Genomic DNA, 20052 nt, shown 5'->3' on the forward strand with positions numbered 1-20052 from the left:
ACCACTGCAAATCTACCAAGACCTGGCCGTCCCTATAAACTTTCAGCTCATACAAGGAGAAGACTGATCAGAGATGCAGCCAAGAGGCCCATGATCACTCTGGATGAACTGCAGAGATCTACAGCTGAGGTGGGAGACTCTGTCCATAGGACAACAATCAGTCGTATATTGCACAAATCTGGCCTTTATGGAAGAGTGGCAAGAAGAAAGCCATTTCTTAAAGATAACCATAAAAAGTGTCATTTAAAGTTTGCCACAAGCCACCTGGGAGACACACCAAACATGTGGAAGAAGGTGCTCTGGTCAGATGAAACCAAAATTGAACTTTTTGGCAACAATGCAAAATGTTATGTTTGGCGTAAAAGCAACACAGCTCATCACCCTGAACACACCATCCCCACTGTCAAACATGGTGGTGGCAGCATCATGGTTTGGGCCTGCTTTTCTTCAGCAGGGACAGGGAAGATGGTTAAAATTGATGTGAAGATGGATGGAGCCAAATACAGGACCATTCTGGAAGAAAACCTGATGGAGTCTGCAAAAGACCTGAGACTGGGACGGAGATTTGTCTTCCAACAAGACAATGATCCAAAACATAAAGCAAAATCTACAATGGAATGGTTCAAAAATAAACATATCCAGGTGTTAGAATGGCCAAGTCAAAGTCCAGACCTGAATCCAATCGAGAATCTGTGGAAAGAACTGAAAACTGCTGTTCACAAATGCTCTCCATCCAACCTCACTGAGCTCGAGCTGTTTTGCAAGGAGGAATGGGAAAAAATTTCAGTCTCTCGATGTGCAAAACTGATAGAGACATACCCCAAGCGACTTACAGCTGTAATCGCAGCACAAGGTGGCGCTACAAAGTATTAACTTAACGGTCCTGCAAAGTTCAAGGGGGCCGAATACTTTCGCAAGGCACTGTATGTAAAGTGTTGGTCCCATGTTTCATGAGCTGAAATAAAAGATCCCATATACACAAAAAAAGTATTTCTCTCAAAATGTTTGTTAAGCATTTCTCCTTTGCCAAGATAATCCATCCACCTGACAGGTGTGGCATATCAAGAAGATGATTAAACAGCATGATCATTACACAGGTAATGGGGACAATAAAAGGCCCTCGAAAATGTGCAGTTTTGAGTCAGCGTAGAATTGGCATGCTGACGGGAGGAATGTCCACCAGAGCTGTTGCCAGAGAATTGAATGTTCATTTCTCTACTATAAATCTCCAATGTTGTTTCAGAGAATTTGGCAGTACGTCCAACCGGCCTCACAACCACAGACTACGCATAACCATGCCAGCTCATGATCTCCACAGCCAGCTTCTTCACCTGCAGGATGGACTGAGACAAGGCGCCTTGACAGCTGATGAAACTGTGGGTTTGCACAACCGAAAACAGTCAGAAACCTTCTCAGGGAAGCTTATCTGCGTGTTCGTAGTCCTCAGCAGTCTTGACCTGACCGCAGTTCAGCCTCATAACCGATTTCATTTGGTAAATGCTCTCCTTCGATTGTCACTAGCACGCTGGAGAATTGTGCCCTTCATGGATGAATCTTGGTTTCAACTGTACCAGGGAGATGACAGACAGCGTCGTGTGGGCGAGTAGTTTGCTGATGTCAATGTTGTGAACAGAGTGCCCCCATTGTGGTGATGGGGTTATGGTATGGGCAGACATAAGATATGGACAACGAACACAATCACATTTTATTGGTGGCAATTTGAATGCACAGAGAAACTTTGACGAGATCCTGAGGCTCATTGTTGTGCCATTCAACCGCCGCTATCACCTCATTTTTCAGCATGATAATGCATGGCCCCATGTCTCAAGGATCTGTACACAATTCCATGGCCTGCATACTCACCAGGCATGTCACCCATTGAGCATGTTTGGGAGCCTCTGGATCGACATGTACGACAGCATGTTCTAACTAACTCAGTAACATCTTTGAAATTGTTGCATGTTGCAGAAGCCTGACCATTGCATATATTTGTGCTCTGAGTGTGTACAGCATCTGGCAATGTTGGTTTGAAAATGCATGCATACAATGCGTAGCTCTGTGTAATATGTATAACAGTGCGAGGCATGCAAGCTAAAACACGTTTCTATAATTGAGATATACAGTGCCAAACATGGTCTTGGCTGAGTAATAAAAGGGAGGCTGAGATACCTTGATGTGTAGCAGCAACTCTCCCAAGGTCATTTCCTGTCCATGGTCACATCTGCCATAAACCAGGAAGTCATCCCACAGGGAGTACTCCTTTCCTGCAACCTGCCGATAGACACAAAACACACAATCAGAACACCTGTCACATCACACACACTAATCGGTCAGGAGAGCAGGAGCATGGTCTAATATCTTCCCAAAACAATAACAACTGGTTAATGGTCAATGTCAGACTAAGCTCAGCAGTGAGATCAGAATTCAACTAGTTACTCAACATTTAACAAAACAAGACAATGTGTAATGAAAAATCTAATTCAAACATTCCTCACTACACTGGAGGAACACGGGGCCCATGTTTATGTCTCCACTAGGAGAGCAGTTAGGCCAGGGGTCTCCAAACCTGTTCCTGGAGAGCAAGCTACCCTCCTGTAGTTATAACTAGCCTGATCCAGTTACTGTAATTATTAGAATCAGGTGCGCTAGATTAGGGTTAGAGCGCAAACCTACAGGACAGTTGCTCTCCAGGAACAGGGTTTGAGATCCCTTCCCTAGACACAGTCAGGTCTGTCTAGAGCCCAAACACAGACTCCTCTGGAGTCACAGGGTGCTTGAATATTATATCTCACATGGGGAGAATAAACAGGAGTGCATAAATTAAAGTCCACACCTCTGTGAATATGAATCTGTGAAATAACAGCATAGGAACTTTCCAAAAGCCAGACAGCAGATCAAATAGCAGTAACAGTAAGGGGCTTTAGTCAAGAATTTTAGGGGCCAATTTTTCTTCAGTGTTTTCCTGAATCAATGTGTAACATATATTTATGTATATACAGTGCATTCGGAAAGTATTCTGACCCCTTGACTTTTTCCACATTTTGTTACAGCCTTATTCTAAAAATGGATTAAATTATCTACACACAATAACACATAAATGGAAATATTACATTTACTTAAGTATTCAGACCCTTTACTCAGTACTTTGTTGAAGCACTTTTGGCAGTGTTTACAGCCTCAAGTCTCCACCTGGTTGGTGGAGTGCTGCAGAGATGGTTATCCTTCTGGAGGGTTCTCTCTGTCAGAATCACCATTGGGTTTTTGGTCACCTCCCTGACCAAGGCTCTTCTCCCCGATTGCTGTTTGGCCAGGCAGCCAGCTCTAGAAAAAGTCTTGGTGGTTCCAAACTGCTTCCATTTAAGAATGATGGAGGCCAATGTGTTCTTTGGCCCCAGATCTGTGCCTCAACACAATCCTGTCTCAGGGCTCTACCGACAATTCCTTCAATCTCATGGCTTGGTTTTTGCGCTATATAGACAGGTGTTTGCTTTTCCAAATCATGTCCAATCAATTGAATATACCACAGGTGGACACCAATCAAGTTGTAGAAACATCAAGGATTATCAATGGAAATAGGATGCACCTGAGCTCAATTTTGAGTCTCGTAGCAAATGGTCTGAATGTCTGCCCGTTCATAAAAAGACTGTTTCTAAGTCTGGTTGTTGAACTGGAATAGTTTAGTCAGACCAGGGGATACAGGCAGGGTGGAAAATACAGATGTACTTTATCCTGTCCACAAGCTTAGCTTCCACTCCCCAAACCCTTCTTTTAGATATCACATATTCAAGAGGAAACACAAGTGTTGAAACACAACAAGACTTAATGTAAGTGAAAGTATCATTATAAATGTTAGGCTACAGGAGTGATTATTGAGTTGTGTACCAAACACAGATCAAGTCATCAATGCATCCAGAATGCAACACTAACGCCAATGAGCGCTGTGCACTCTCATGTTACGTTTACACCAACAGAAGGAGTGGCTGTCTGACACAAAGCCTGTTTAATAGGAGTAAGGAGAAATTACCAGAACTTAGAGCCTCTGTCAGTATCCTACTGAGCTATATGACGCTAAGCTCTTGGTGTGACTCCACCATCATCCTTAAGGTGTGCTGGCTAGGTGACCTCTGGTTTTATACCCTGATTACACCAGGCACTAATCTAGCGATCAAACCACCAGAGACCATCCATTTTCAATGGTTGGGAGGATACACAAGGACACATCCAGCGACTATGATCTCAGAAGCCAGAATTCAGAAAGTCCCAAGGTTATGCAAATGAGCAGCGACACAGGTGTATAATAACCAATCGGAGAAGGGCGTCTTGGTAGCTAGCTTTGACTCTATGCTAGATGACGTGATGTTATGCATGCTGTTTGGAAGATACACATACAAAGCGAGAACTTGAAGATTATTTTCAACTTTGTAGCTTTTGGTATAACTGGGCCGTAAGTGGACAAGAAGGAATGGTGATCCCAGAGAGGATCATAACGCAATGGCCGCTAACCCAAGCCACTGTTTATCTCTATAGGATCAATCCCAGTAGTCCAAACATAGACCAAGAATGCTTCATCTTCATGATCCAGTTGAAGCTCAGCTAACATAAACATTCCTGCTCCTCTGGCCACCGGACTGACATTACACTCCAGTGGCCTCACATGACCCATCTGTTTACCATCAACATCATAATCCTCTCTCCGGCTCCATCTGCACGACCGAGGGAAAGTGTCACGTCACCTGACCACGGCTCTGCCAGGGTTCCTCACTCCCAGGAGAATGTGTCAAAATATGTCACTTTTTGGGCCTAACCAACGCAGGATCTGTCTGGGGGTTTTGTGACAGATGAAAATTTGGCCTGAGACACCAATAACAAAACTAGAACAGAACCTGTGTCCAATTATCTGTGCTTCAGCAGCCAAGAGGAACGGTCAGAGAGTATCTTACAGTCTACTCCCACTGCCTGCCTGGTGGGGATAGAGTTCAGCAGACACACTCACAGCCTGCTACTCATATGGTCTTATTGGGTGTGTAGCTATAACCAGCAATGATCAAACAATGGGAGACGAAGGCATCATGGAATCTAACCCATCACCACATACTAAGTGAAGATTAAATGAAGATGTCAAATGATGTTGCTGCAGAGTGGATATGTTCCACTGCTGTACATCAGACAGTGGGTGACAGTGTTTGGTAGTAGCAGTGGTTTTGGGTGGATGGCAATGTTTGCCATAGGAGAGTTACATTATGCATTTTGGCATTGCCAGTTTTGGAACAGAGAGGTTGTCTTTGCCAAGAAAGAGAGATTGTTTGAACTCTATAAAAACACAGATGTGAGACTTTGTCGGCTTTGTGAAGAACTGCCTTGTTGAGGCTTTCAATAGAGATGGATCAGAGCAATGTTTGTAATTAAGGCCTTTGTGTAGATTGTTCAGAATATAAACTAGGCTATTTTTTTCTCTCCCTCCCTCTCTCACAGGCCTTTCCAGGAACTCCACAAGGAGCCTTCAGCCAATCGGCCGCCCAATCAGACTGTATGTGGCCACGTGTGACGTCATCCCCTCACCGCCTCAGAAGGTATAAACACAAGCAAGAACGGTGGAAGTTAGAACCAAAACCGGCTGCTGCTGGAAACAATTACAAGGCTTATAGACTCCTCTCTTAGACCCCCCACACCCCATCCAATGTTTCTTTGTGTTTGAATTCCTATAATAGAATACACAATCATCCCCACAGAACTATACACTAAAAGAAAGGAACCCAAAATGGTGGACAACAGCCTCTGCTTTGATGGCTCCAATAATGTCACACATCTGAGGGAATGTTCAATAAGGAAACCAACAGAAAGCCTGACGGCCTCCCCTTACTGGTGATGCATAATGACAGGCTTTGTTGGTAATCAAATTATAACTTTCTTGAATCCTAATGGGTTAAAACTCTCGCTTGGTCAATCAGACATCATAGTGAACGTCTAGGCCCACAGGGTCTTAAAGCTAGCTGAGACATCAATGGTTAGGTAAACCCCAAAACTGTCAGGGTATTGTGCTCAGATGGGACACTGCTTGGCTGCCACCCAAAGAGCAGCAATCCATATAAGGCCTTATGTCAGCACTATATACCAACGAGGGTGGATCTACAGAATAAACAGAGGACCGATGGTGGACAAGAGTGTGCTGTTCATGTCAAACACTGGCCCTCTGGAGTTTGTCCTGAGGTCTACTCTGAGACAGTCAGTGCAAAGCTGTTTAGAACCCGATCTGGCTGGTGAGTAGAGATGTATGAGGAGACAGACAGAGAGAGAGAGCGAGACAGACGAGACAGGCAGACAGAGACAGGCTGACAGATAGACACTCACGGACAGCATATGGCCCATGTGGAGTAGTCTCTGTTATGGACACGTGCATGTTTTCATGTAGCACTCTCCCTTCATCGAGCACAGCAAACATTCTCATCTGCTATCCACATATCAGAGCCTGCATTATTGCTGGGGCTCTCTACTCAAACACAGAACACCTGAGTATCAGTGTATGTATATCATAGGATTATTCACATACATACAGTGGGGCAAAAAAGTATTTAGTCAGCCACCAATTGTGCAAGTTCTCCCACTTAAAAAGATGAGAGGCCTGTAATTTTAATCTTGGGTACACTTCAACTATGACAGACAAAATGAGAAAAAAAATTCCAGAAAATCACATTGTAGGATTTTTTATGAATTTATTTGCAAATTATGGTGGAAAATAAGTACATACACATCAAAACGTCAGAGGAAGAAACATTACAACATTATCTATGCTTTCAAAATGTTGGCCTTCAAGTGCATTTCTCCCTTCATGAAGTACTACTGTACTCTCTTTAACCATCTATGAGTGAGAGGGACGCCACCAACTGATATTGTAAGATAGATAACCATGATCAGAAGTGTGTCCCTCTCCCAGACAGAGATGTTCCTCTCAGATTGAGGCAGCTCCCCCTCTCTGTCAGGATGTCCATTTGAACACCCTGCCACTGTGCTGTTAGGTGTCTCCTCTCCATTCTGGCAGGAAGCTGGGTGAGACATCCACTGAGGCTCCATAGCTACTTCCTGAAGAAAAGGAAACCAGGCTGTGGTGGCTTTCAGGACAAAAACGGACAGAAACTGAGGTGTCTTTGTGAGACGCAGAGTATGTGAACGGATGATCTCTGCATTTGTGTTTCCCACCGTGAAGCATGGAGGAGGTGTGATGGTGTGGGGGTGCTTTGTTGGTGACACTGTCAATGATTTATTCAGAATTCAAAGGCACACTTAACCAGCATGGCTACCACAGCATTCTGCAGCGATACGCCATCCCATCTGGTTTGCGCTTAGTGGGACTATCATTTGTTTTTCAACAGGACAATGACCCAACACACCTCCAGGCTGCGTAGGGGCTATTTGACCAAGGAGGAGAGTGATGGAGTGCTGCATCAGATGACCTTGCCTCCACAATCACCCGACCTCAACCCAATTGAGATGGTTTGGGATGAGTTGGACCGCAGACTGAAGGAAAGCATGTGGGAACTCCTTCAAGACTGTTGGAAAAGCATTCCAGGTGAAGCTGGTTGAGAGAATGCCACGAGTGTGCAAAGCTGTCATCAAGGTAAAGGGTGGCTACTTTGAAGAATCTCAAATATAAAATATATTGATATGTTTAACACTTTTTGGTTGCTACATGATTCCATGAGTTATTTCATAGTTTTGATGTAGTCACTATTATTCTACAATGTAGAAAATAGTAAAAATAAAGAAAAACCCTTGAATGAGTAGGTGTGTCTACATTTTTTGACTGGTACTGTATATAGTTCACAACCCTTTACCAGACAGACAGACACACACACACCTCACTCTGCATCCAGGCGAAGCCAGACATAAAACAGGGGGAAATAGAACAGCCTTTCATTAACAGACCGGACACATGGTCTAATGAACAGCAACACACACTTAGTATGACAGATAACAGAGCTCAGTGATAGACGAGATCGAGAAATAGCAACAACCCCTGACAGCAGATATACTGTACATGTTAACTAAACACATAGCTACACAGGAAGTTCAGGGAGCAGGGGTTCGCAGGGAAGCTAGGGGGAGTTCTGCCATTGAACCACAGCACTGGAGAGATAAAGCAACCAGAATGGACCTGACTAAGTCCCTGTCGAAGAGGACAATCGCGTGTGTTGGTCATTTTGAAAATGCCACATTTTCTAGCTGCTAGCTGTGGTACTGGGGCTGTAATCATGATGTAAGGCAGCAATCTGCCCTTTCACACAATGGCCCATTTTCCCAGGCAGGAACTGGTTCAGGGAGATAATCTTGATAAGTCCTCCTTCCTGCAGGGTGCTGCATCGTAAGAAATGGCAATTTCACACTGTAGACACAGCAACAGAGCCTGGCTAAAATTCAAATTAGAAACCAAACCATGAAAAAAATGGTATTGTATGCTCTGCATGAATGGATTCAACGTGTGCTTTGGAGGAGACTGATGGGGTACAATCAGTGTTCTTTTAGATCATAAAGTTATGACAGTAATCCATCCTGTTTTCACCCTCATTTCTTTCTGTAGTCTTCCTCTTTCCTTTCATAGCCTCAAATTAGAGAGAGACAGCTTTCACATTTTCAAATATCCTCCTCACACCCGGCCAGAATGTGACACAGGTAACTCCAGGAAATACCTCTCTCTGGGCAGCTCGCTCTTTCGAATGACAACAGCAGTGAAACCAGCTAAATAAGTGAACAATCAATTTCCTCTTGTCCCCGTTGAGTGCATCATGGCAGTATTACAAACCCTCCACTGACGTACTCTCTACGTCACACTGAAACCACACAGGGCATGTCTGACTGTGATGCAACCCATGTGTCTAAATATCAATAACTGCCAGCTGGGTCACCACAGTGTCACAGGTTTTTACTACATGCTACCTCTGAAAGTGGTGTAGTAGCTTGCCAATTGTGATAATGCAGAGATGCACTTGTTTGTTTTAGATTGAATTGGTGGTTGTGTTGTGCATCTACAGCCTGGGATGATATTGATCATGATTTCAACAGGAGTACTGCGCAGAGGCAGATGGCAGCCTAAAAGCCTCAACATCGAAAACTTCTGCACCCTCTCTACTCTCTTAAGGCGTCCGCATACATCGGCTAGGCGAAGCGAACATCTATACTTTCATACCCGTAAAGTATGAGAAAAGAGAAAAAAAATTGACAAAATGTGCATGTAAACTAATCGTCTCTCGTTAAATGACAACAAACACTCAATGTTCCCATTTCTACTAGGAGTAGTACTGTTGACCAATCACCGACGAGGCGGAGTACACTTAAACCCTCACGCAAGAAAGATACCAAATTAGGTCAAATATTATGAAGCAAACAGACCTAGACTACAATCCAATAAATACATCCACTTTATACTGATTCTAATTCTGTGAATTAGCATTCATAGAATTAGAATGAGTGTCAAGTGGCCATAAGAAACACACCCCATAGTTGACAGTGTCTGTCAGAGCAGAAACTATACCATTGTAACGATCCTCTTCGTCTGATGAAGAGTAGTCAAGATCGGTTCAAAACGCAGCGTGGTAAGTGTCCATTTTAATATTTATTTTAACTCCGAACACTTAGACAAAATAACAAAACTAGACCAACACGAAACAGTTCTGTCTAGCGCAGAACACAGAGACAGAAAACACCTACCCACAAACACAGGTGGGATCAGGCTACCTAAGTATGGTTCTCAATCAGAGATAACGATAGACAGCTGCCTCTGATTGGGAACCATACCAGGCCAAAAACGGAAATACAAAACATAGAACAAAACAGAATGCCCACCCCAACTCACGCCCTGACCAAACCAAAATAGAGACATAAAAAAGGAACTAAGGTCAGGACGTGACAACCATGCAGTCCAAGAGAACACTCACAGCTGTAATCGCCGGCGAAGGTGCTTCTACAAAGTATTGACTCAGGGGTATGAATAATTAAGTAAATTAAATATTTCTGTATTTCATTTTCAATACATTAGCAAAAATGTCTAAAAACATGTTTTCACTTTGTCATTATACGATATTGTGTGTAGGGGGAAAAAACGATTTAATCCATTCTGAATTCAGGCTGTAACAACTAAATGTGGAATAAGTCAAGGGTATGAATACTTTCTGAAGGCACCGTGTTTGATGCTGTCTGTCTGTAACGTTGCATATTGTATTTCCCCTGGTTCTATTGATCCACTCCTATTACAACAGGAAGTCACATCTATATTGTCATGCAATACTTAATAGAATGATGTAACAACAGTAACACCCCGGTGTTGTTATGGATAACTAGGGCTTCATTAGCCCTCATCTGATGTTCAATACGTGTAAATAGTACATGCTGCAGGCATATTTGGCCCTAGAGACCCACAGTCAGTGTGACATTTGACCAATCAATGCATTGCACTGTATTGATTCTAGAGCAGCTAGCAAGCTAGGAAGATCAGTAGAATGGACTATAAATTAGATGACTGTTGCAGAACATAAGATCAGTAGAATGGACTACAAATGAGATGACCGTGCTAGAACATAAGAACTGTCCCAGAGGAACTGCTGAGCCTCAGGACTGCTCAGGGCCTCAGTGGGAAACATGTAAGCATTAGCAGTAGCATTAGGAAAAGGCTCAAAAGATACACACAACCTCAATTAGGAGGAAATGACTAACCAAGTCTTAAGAGCAGTGTGTTGGGATAAATACCCAGGAGGCCTTGTGGTGGGGAAAGGAAGCGGTGAATATGTGTTAATCGCCTGTGTCCGGCTGCAAGGAGCCACTTTAGAGGGCTACAGTGAAACAGCCATGGAACCACAAATCAGGCTGTGGAGCTAGAGGCGTCAGCAGAGCCTAGGGGCCATAGAAGACAGAGAAAGAGAAAAGAGAGGAAAACAGAGTGAAGTAAGTTAGATGGAATTGGCAGACAGGACAAGGGGAGACACACATGCATATGCATACATGTCAATTCAACCACAGACAAACACAGCCCAGACAGGAAATGAGTTATCCACTAGGGACTGGTGTGACACAGGAAGTGTGTTCCTGCCAAACCCAGCCCTGACCTGCGAGGTGGTGCCCGCCTGACCCTTTCGCTTGACCTGTTCTCAGGCTGCCATGGTTCAGTGGGGACTGCGTTGGGGGGGTCACTCCAGATCCAAACCATCCCTCCCACCACACGTCGGCCCCATTCAGCCGAGCCACTAGTGCTTCTACATATGGTTCCATGTGTTATTCTGCTTGCTTAGAATATACTGGTGTTCTCCCTGGTGATTTGATATGATCGGAGGTTCTTGTTGCAGGTTTTGTAGCTTACATTACAAAAATTACTTGGCCTATACGCACCCCGGGACTTCACCTTGGCCTATACGCACCCCGGGACTTCAGCTTGGCCTATACGCACCCCGGGACTTCACCTTGGCCTCACGTTGTCTTCCCCTTCCATCTCAATTAGTTCCTACTTTCTACTTCATGAAGCTGTTGTTGACTGATTTGTTGACGGCCACCCAATGCCACTTTGTGACCCATACCGGAGATACTTCCCCTGTCAGTCACAGACAGCTACTCAACATTGTCCACTACTAGACCTATACAGACGGTGGACGAGGACGGTGTGTGGGACGTCAAATCATCTTGCATTGATAGCAAAATTAACTCACACCTATGCAAACACAAGAGTAATCACTACTGTATCACATGTCACAGTGTCCATTTCAGTTTCAGAGGAGGACAGTACACAGTGGTATGTCTTATCATGAAACCAATATTAACATCTAATCAAATCTTCTGCTCACTGTCTTAGCGCAAATAATAACTTTTATGAGGTAAGGTTAACAGTGGTGTAGAGAAACTTTGGTAATAGCCACTGTGTAAACCAGTCTCTAATTTGAGGCCCGGAGGTCACAGTTGATTTATTTAATCATAGAAGTCACGGTAGGGAATAGGTATTCCCTTTTGACTGTGATTGGGAACCGTTCCCAAAGTCTGTCTCAACAGTCACACTAGAGTCCTCTGAGCCAGTAGGTATCTGGACAGCAGTCCTCCAGGTTTGTTCTGACTGGTCCTCAGCTCTCCTCTTCTAACTAGCAGGAGCACATGCTAGTTTATTTTTAATACATTTGCAAAAAAAAATCTAAAGAACTGTTTTTATGGGGTATTGTGTCTAGATTGATGGGGGGAAAAAACAATTTAATCAATTTTAGAATAAGGATGTAACGTAACAAAATTTGGAAAAAGTCAAGGGGTATGAATACTTTGCAAATGCACTGTACATATCTACCTATCATTCCAGTATCCCTGCACATTGTAAATATGGTACTGGAACTGACTGACCCTCTATATATTATACTTACTTACTTTCTTCTGTTCTTCTTATTTGTATTTATTGTGTGTTTTTGTTCTACCTTATGTTATTTTTAGTGTTACATTGTTATTGATTACTGCATTGTTGGGTTTCAAACTTTTAAGAAAGCCATTTTCCTGAACTAGTGCACGTGACATCAAAACTTGAAACATCAAAACCAACCACTGCATTCCACTGTATGAACCTCAGACAGTGCCTTCAGAAAGTATTCACACCTCTTGACTGTTTCCACAATTTGTTGTGTTACAGCCTGAATTTAAAATGGATTAAATGTAGATGGGTTTTTTTGTCACTGGCCTACTACACACAATACCCCATAACGTAAAAGTAGAATTTTGTTTTTCAATTTTTTCACAGATTAATAAAAAATGAAAACCTAAAATGTCTTGAGTCAATAAGTATTCAACCCCTTTGTTATGGCAAGCCTGGCAATAATATTGTTTAACATGATTTTTGTATGACTACCTCATCTCTGTACCTCACACATACAATTGTGTGTAAGGTCCCTCAGTCGAGCAGTGAATTTGTAACACAGATTCACCACGAAGACCAGGGAGGTTTTCCAATGGCTCCCAAAGAAGGGTAGACCGGTAAAAATAATAAAAACATTGAATATCCCTTTGAGCATGGTGAACTTATTAATTACACTTTGGATGGTGTATCAATACACACAGTCACAACAAAGATACAGGCGTCCTTCCTAACACTGCTGCCGGAGAGGAAGGAAACTGCTCAGAGATTTCACCATGAGGCCAATGGTGACTTTAAAACAGTTACAGAGTTGAATGGCTGTGATAGGAAAAAACTGAGGATGGATTAACAACATTGTAGTTACTCTACAATACTAACCTAATTGACCGAGTGAAAAGAAGGAAGCCTGTACAGAATAAAACTATTCCAAAACATGCCTCCTGTTTGCAACAAGGAACTAAAGTAATACCGCAAAAAAATGTGGTAAAGCAATTCACTTTCTGTCCTGAATACAAAGTGTAATGTTTGGGGGCAAATCCAATACAACACATTACTGAGTACCACTCTCCATATTTTCAAGCATAATGGTGGCTGCATCATGTTATGGGTATGCCTGTATTTGTTAAGAACTGGTGAGCTTTTCAGGATAAAAACAAAACGGAATGGAACTAAGAACAGGCAAAATCCTAGAGGAAACCCTGGTTCAGTCTGCTTTCCAGACTGAACCACTGGGAGATGAATTCACCATTCATCTGGAAAATAACTTAAAACACAAGGCCAAATCGACACTGGAGTTGCTTACCAAGAAGACAGTGAATGTTCCTGAGTGGCCGAGTTACAGTTTTCTATGGCAAGACCTGAAATTGATTGTCTAGCAATGCTTAACAATCAATTTGACAAAGCTTTTAAGAATTTAGAAACAAATGATGAGCAAATGTTGCACAATCCAGGTGTGGAAAGCTCTAAGAGACGTACCCAGAATCGCTGTCAAAGGTGATTCTAATATGTACTGACTCAGTGGGTTGAATACATATCTAATCATGTAACTCAGCAGCTACGGTAAGGAGAACATGCAATTGCTAGACTGTCTGTTTGTGTCATGCTTATGTTTGCAATAGTGACAACCAAGTTTGTATGAACATGTCGATAATGTATTTTGTATATAAATAGCTGCATGTTCCCTACTCCCCTCATGAAAAAAATAACATGAAATCGGGCTTATGCTTACTGACGCATGGAATGCAATAGTTACAACAGTTTTGTGTACAACATTAAGTTTGTAGGCTACACCAGTGACCAGACAAAGGCGATCAAAGTGGGGGGAGGGGCAGCGGAGCACTCAGCACAGCCGCTAGGTAGGCAGCGGAACACTCAGCACAGCCACTAGGTAGGCGTCGGAGCACTCAGCACAGCCGCTAGGTAGGCAGCAGAGCACTCAGAACAGCCACTAGGTAGGCAGCAGAGCACTCAGAACAGCCACTAGGTAGGCAGCGGAGGTAAAAAAATAAATCTTGCACATGCACAGAAATATCCATATTTTTGGCCTGGGCAAATTGGATATAGAAACTCTGTATCTGTTGCAACTCCGTATATATACCTACATCAATTTCATGTTTTGGGTCTGCTGTAAAGCTTGGTGATTCAATGCAACATATGCTACTTCAGTCTCCGCTTTAAATTGATGAGTGAAATATCCATGGGGAAAGGTAATTTAAAGTATGTCATTTCATGAGACTTTCTTAACTCTCAGCATAAACACACCAGGTTTACTCATTAGCAGAAGTAAATACCATCTGAAACCACAGCCTACAGGTTTTTCCAATTGCTTACTACTGAATTCATGTGGAATTTAAGACCAATAAATATACATTGTATTTTCCATACAAGTTGTTCCATTTTGATCTACCCTATGCCCATGCATGCTTAACTTTAGAGCAACTTACTGGTGTCCTAAGGTGCACAATTGCACACACACACACATGAGACGCAATACACATTGTGAACTGCCCACAACCTTAAGAGCAAGGCCTTTGTTAAAGTCCTATTCCAGCAATTTAAAAAAATTACTTTTCCTGTTGAAAAACAATATTGCAAACAATTGCAAACGTCAAGGTATAGGCCATCAAAGGAGTTGGTCTGACTGTCTGATATGATGTCATCCTCCGCCCCTTGCTTGCGGGAACAATTGAGACTCAACACAGGACAAAAGAGGAAAGGCCCACCCCCCCACTTGTGCCATGTGATGTCATACCTGGACCACCTATTGAGATGTGCCTTTTATTAAGTAAATCAGGTGATAAATGAGGTGAAAAGGAGCCTGGAGTGCAGCTTTAAGCCTGTCTCCTACCCTCCAGGCCTGTCTAGCCTTGTTCTACAGAGGAGGTCTGAGTATGTCTGTGAGTAATCCGTCTCATCTGGAGTAGAGATCTGAGTGTGTCTGTGAGTAATCCGTCTCATCTGGATTAGAGATTTGAGTGTGTCTGTGAGTAATCCGTCTCATCTGGAGTAGAGATCTGAGTGTGTCTGTGAGTAATCAGTGTCATCTGGAGTAGAGATCTGAGTGTGTCTGTGAGTAATCCGTCTCATCTGGAGTAGAGATCTGAGTGTGTCTGTGAGTAATCCGTCTCATCTGGAGTAGAGATCTGAGTGTGTCTGTGAGTAATCAGTGTCATCTGGATTAGAGATCTGAGTGTGTCTGTGAGTAATCCGTCTCATCTGGAGTAGAGATCTGAGTGTGTCTGTGAGTAATCAGTGTCATCTGGAGTAGAGATCTGAGTGTGTCTGTGAGTAATCAGTGTCATCTGGAGTAGAGATCTGTGAGTAATCTGTCTCATCTGGAGTAGAGATCTGAGTGTGTCTGTGAGTAATCCGTCTCATCTGGAGTAGAGATCTGAGTGTGTCTGTGAGTAATCAGTCTCACCTGGAGTAGAGATCTGAGTGTGTCTGTGAGTAATCCGTCTCATCTGGAGTAGAGATCTGAGTGTGTCTGTGAGTAATCAGTGTCATCTGGAGTAGAGATCTGAGTGTGTCTGTGAGTAATCAGTGTCATCTGGAGTAGAGATCTGTGAGTAATCTGTCTCATCTGGAGTAGAGATCTGAGTGTGTCTGTGAGTAATCCGTCTCATCTGGAGTAGAGATCTGAGTGTGTCTGAGTAATCTGTCTCATCTGGAGTAGAGATCTGAGTGTGTCTGTGAGTAATCCGTCTCATCTGGAGTAGAGATCTGAGTGTGTCTGTGAGTAATCCGTCTCATCTGGAGTAGAGATCTGAGTGTGTCTGTGAGTAATCAGTCTCACCTGGAGTAGAGATCTGAGTGTGTCTGTGAGTAATCCGTGTCATCTGGAGTAGAGATCTGAGTGTGTCTGTGAGTAATCAGTGTCATCTGGAGTAGAGATCTGTGAGTAATCTGTCTCATCTGGAGTAGAGATCTGAGTGTGTCTGTGAGTAATCAGTGTCATCTGGAGTAGAGATCTGAGTGTGTCTGTGAGTAATCCGTCTCATCTGGAGTAGAGATCTGAGTGTGTCTGTGAGTAATCAGTCTCATCTGGAGTAGAGATCTGAGTGTGTCGGTGAGTAATCCGTCTCACCTGGAGTAGAGATCTGAGTGTGTCTGTGAGTAATCAGTGTCATCTGGAGTAGAGATCTGAGTGTGTCTGTGAGTAATCCGTCTCATCTGGAGTAGAGATCTGAGTGTGTCTGTGAGTAATCCGTCTCATCTGGAGTAGAGATCTGAGTGTGTCTGTGAGTAATCAGTCTCATCTGGAGTAGAGATCTGAGTGTGTCTGTGAGTATTCAGTGTCATCTGGAGTAGAGATCTGAGTGTCATCTGGAGTAGAGATCTGAGTGTGTCTGTGAGTAATCAGTCTCATCTGGAGTAGAGATCTGAGTGTGTCTGTGAGTAATCCGTCTCATCTGGAGTAGAGATCTGAGTGTGTCTGTGAGTAATCCGTCTCATCTGGAGTAGAGATCTGAGTGTGTCTGTGAGTAATCAGTCTCACCTGGAGTAGAGATCTGAGTGTGTCTGTGAGTAATCCGTCTCACCTGGAGTAGAGATCTGAGTGTGTCTGTGAGTAATCAGTGTCATCTGGAGTAGAGATCTGAGTGTGTCTGTGAGTAATCCGTCTCATCTGGAGTAGAGATCTGAGTGTGTCTGTGAGTAATCCGTCTCATCTGGAGTAGAGATCTGAGTGTGTCTGTGAGTAATCAGTCTCATCTGGAGTAGAGATCTGAGTGTGTCTGTGAGTATTCAGTGTCATCTGGAGTAGAGATCTGAGTGTGTCTGTGAGTAATCAGTGTCATCTGGGGTAGAGATCTGAGTGTGTCTGTGAGTAATCCGTCTCATCTGGAGTAGAGATCTGAGTGTGTCTGTGAGTAATCAGTCTCATCTGGAGTAGAGATCTGAGTGTGTCTGTGAGTAATCAGTCTCATCTGGAGTAGAGATCTGAGTGTGTCTGTGAGTATTCAGTGTCATCTGGAGTAGAGATCTGAGTGTCATCTGGAGTAGAGATCTGAGTGTGTCTGTGAGTAATCAGTCTCATCTGGAGTAGAGATCTGAGTGTGTCTGTGAGTAATCCGTCTCATCTGGAGTAGAGATCTGAGTGTGTCTGTGAGTAATCAGTCTCATCTGGAGTAGAGATCTGAGTGTGTCGGTGAGTAATCTGTCTCATCTGGAGTAGAGATCTGAGTGTGTCTGTGAGTAATCAGTGTCATCTGGAGTAGAGATCTGAGTGTGTCTGTGAGTAATCCGTCTCATCTGGAGTAGAGATCTGAGTGTGTCTGTGAGTAATCAGTCTCATCTGGAGTAGAGATCTGAGTGTGTCTGTGAGTATTCAGTGTCATCTGGAGTAGAGATCTGAGTGTGTCTGTGAGTAATCAGTGTCATCTGGGGTAGAGATCTGAGTGTGTCTGAGTAATCCGTCTCATCTGGAGTAGAGATCTGAGTGTGTCTGTGAGTAATCCGTCTCATCTGGAGAAGAGATCTGAGTGTGTCTGTGAGTAATCAGTGTCATCTGGAGTAGAGATCAGAGTGTGTCTGTGAGTAATCCATCTCATCTGGAGTAGAGATCTGAGTGTGTCTGTGAGTAATCCGTCTCATCTGGAGTAGAGATCAGTGTGAGACTGCATGAGGCCTCTCACCAACTGTCATATACAGTAAGTCTTGCCGTGTGTGTGTTTGTGCGTATGTTTTTTGTCCATGCGTATACAATATCTGTTTAATCATAACACTAGACCAGGGATCATCAACACCTGTGGGCCTATTCTTTTCTTGAGCGGATGGTCGGGGGTCCGGAACATAATTACAAATAATTTGTAGACTACAAATTGACCGCAAGGATCCCAAACAGACATTACAATGAGCCACTCCTCCAGTAGCTACTCCCACCAGCCTCCACTGCTGTAGAATTCCATTAATTCCTATGGAGGACTGCTCCTATTGGGGAGTGCCAATATGGCAGACCGGTGGCTTCAAAGCCTCTCAATGGCCAATACATAGAATCAGCAATCCAGGGTTTACATACGTCATTGGTTAAAATCATGGTTAAAATCATGGGTAAAAATATCTTGTCTTGTGGATCCACAGTGGTTCCCAAACTGTGCCCCCCCATTTAAAAAAAAAACAAACTCTTTCAATGAACTCTTGAAAGTTGCAATAGTAGAATGCACAAGGTGCAATTTCAAAATTGGGTAGTGCATCATCAGTTATCCTCCTCATGTAATTTATTGCATACCTAAGAGAGCTATTTATGTCAGAAATGTCCAGATCAACTAGCCCATATCAGCTTACTGTCACGCCTACTCGTGATCCCTTCTTCCAGCGCTCACTGTGCCAGTCTACTAACCACCGGCCCTGGCAACTATTATTACGCACACCTGCTCCCCATCATGACGTACACCTGGTCATCATTTCTCTGTGATTACTCCGCCTTTCTTTAGCCCTCAGTTGACATCAGTCATTAGGTAGTATTGTTGTCTTTCACGTTCTGTACACTCATGTTTGTTCATCTGTATAGGTTCTTTATAAAACAAAATCACCTTATGCACTACTTCCTGACTCCCGGTGTATTACGTCACACTAACGTTTTTTAGCGTATAGATTTTGTTGTAACGTTTGAGTCAGTCAAATATCACATCAATACACATTAGACATGGCAAAATGTTCAGAATTGCAAGAAAATGAGCTAAAAACTGCAAAATGTTCTCTGCACCCCATGACAAAATGTGTAGAATTGCAGGAAATAAGCTTTCAACCTGCAACATTTTATCTCCACCAACATGAGGTGTGTGAACAGTTTGTGTCATGAACAGTGCTTGTGTCCATAGAAATAGACCTGACACGCAGGGGGGCCTGAGTGAAAAGGTTTGGGAACCCTTGTTGTAGAGTACAGGAGTCTGGATAAGCAGGGCTCCCACGTTCATTAGCCCAGGTTGTAAAAATAATTTCATCTGTGGTCTTTTGAAGCTAACGGTCGTGTGAAAACCCACCATCAGCAACCAACTAACCACATGGAAGAGCTAGCTACGGTGCTAGAGAGGCAACGCATTGGAGAGTACACTAGTCAGTTAAGTGTTCCTTTGGAGCAGAGCGGGGATGCAGGGTGTGATGTGTATGGAGAGATCTGGACGGACGCCAGGATAGCAGGGCCTCTTTGACGAGGCCTCTCTTTCTCTCTCTCTCCCTCTCTCTTGCTCTCTTTTACCAGACCATGCCAGGGTTTATAACTTTCTTCCCTGTTTGAAGTGAGGATTGAACATGATTTGAAAATAGATAGAGGAGCCCATGGTTATATGGTTTAGCTGACAGTGAGTATGCATGCTGAGCTTTTGGGCTGAAGTCATAATGTTACTGGCTAAATGAATTGGAGAAGTGAACTTACTAAACACATGGAACACACAGACCAGCTCTAAAGAGGAGCTGTTTTTTATTCACTGGTAATCTCCTGGCTATTGTACCCTGCATGGGTTGTGGAATACAAGACACTCACACCAGATTAGACAGCCACATCTGCACAGGTGAGTGATCCTACTTCTACAAACGTTCAAGTAGGCCCAAGTGACACTCCCTGTCACAAAGATGACATGACAGGGAAGTGAGGGGAGTGCACAACAGGGTGTCAAGTTCTCCCTAGGAGAGGTGGGTGTGGAGTCAGGCGCAGGAGAGAGCGAATTGCAAGAAAGGGCGTTTTATTTACAAGT

The 20052-nt window shown here is 43.4% G+C and overlaps 1 protein-coding gene across 1 annotated transcript in view; it reads right to left on the reverse strand.

The window, feature by feature from the left end:
- The window catches only part of uba7 (ubiquitin-like modifier activating enzyme 7), an 83619-nt gene that overhangs the window by 5386 nt on the left and 58181 nt on the right, over window positions 1-20052 (reverse strand). The window contains exon 22 of the mRNA XM_024383013.2: window positions 2170-2271. Within this exon, the coding sequence (XP_024238781.1) occupies window positions 2170-2271 (102 nt within the window). The remainder of the gene's footprint in view (window positions 1-2169; window positions 2272-20052) is intronic.

The sequence above is a fragment of the Oncorhynchus tshawytscha genome, linkage group LG02 (genome assembly GCF_018296145.1).
Source record: "Oncorhynchus tshawytscha isolate Ot180627B linkage group LG02, Otsh_v2.0, whole genome shotgun sequence".
Taxonomy (NCBI): Eukaryota; Metazoa; Chordata; class Actinopteri; order Salmoniformes; family Salmonidae; genus Oncorhynchus; species Oncorhynchus tshawytscha.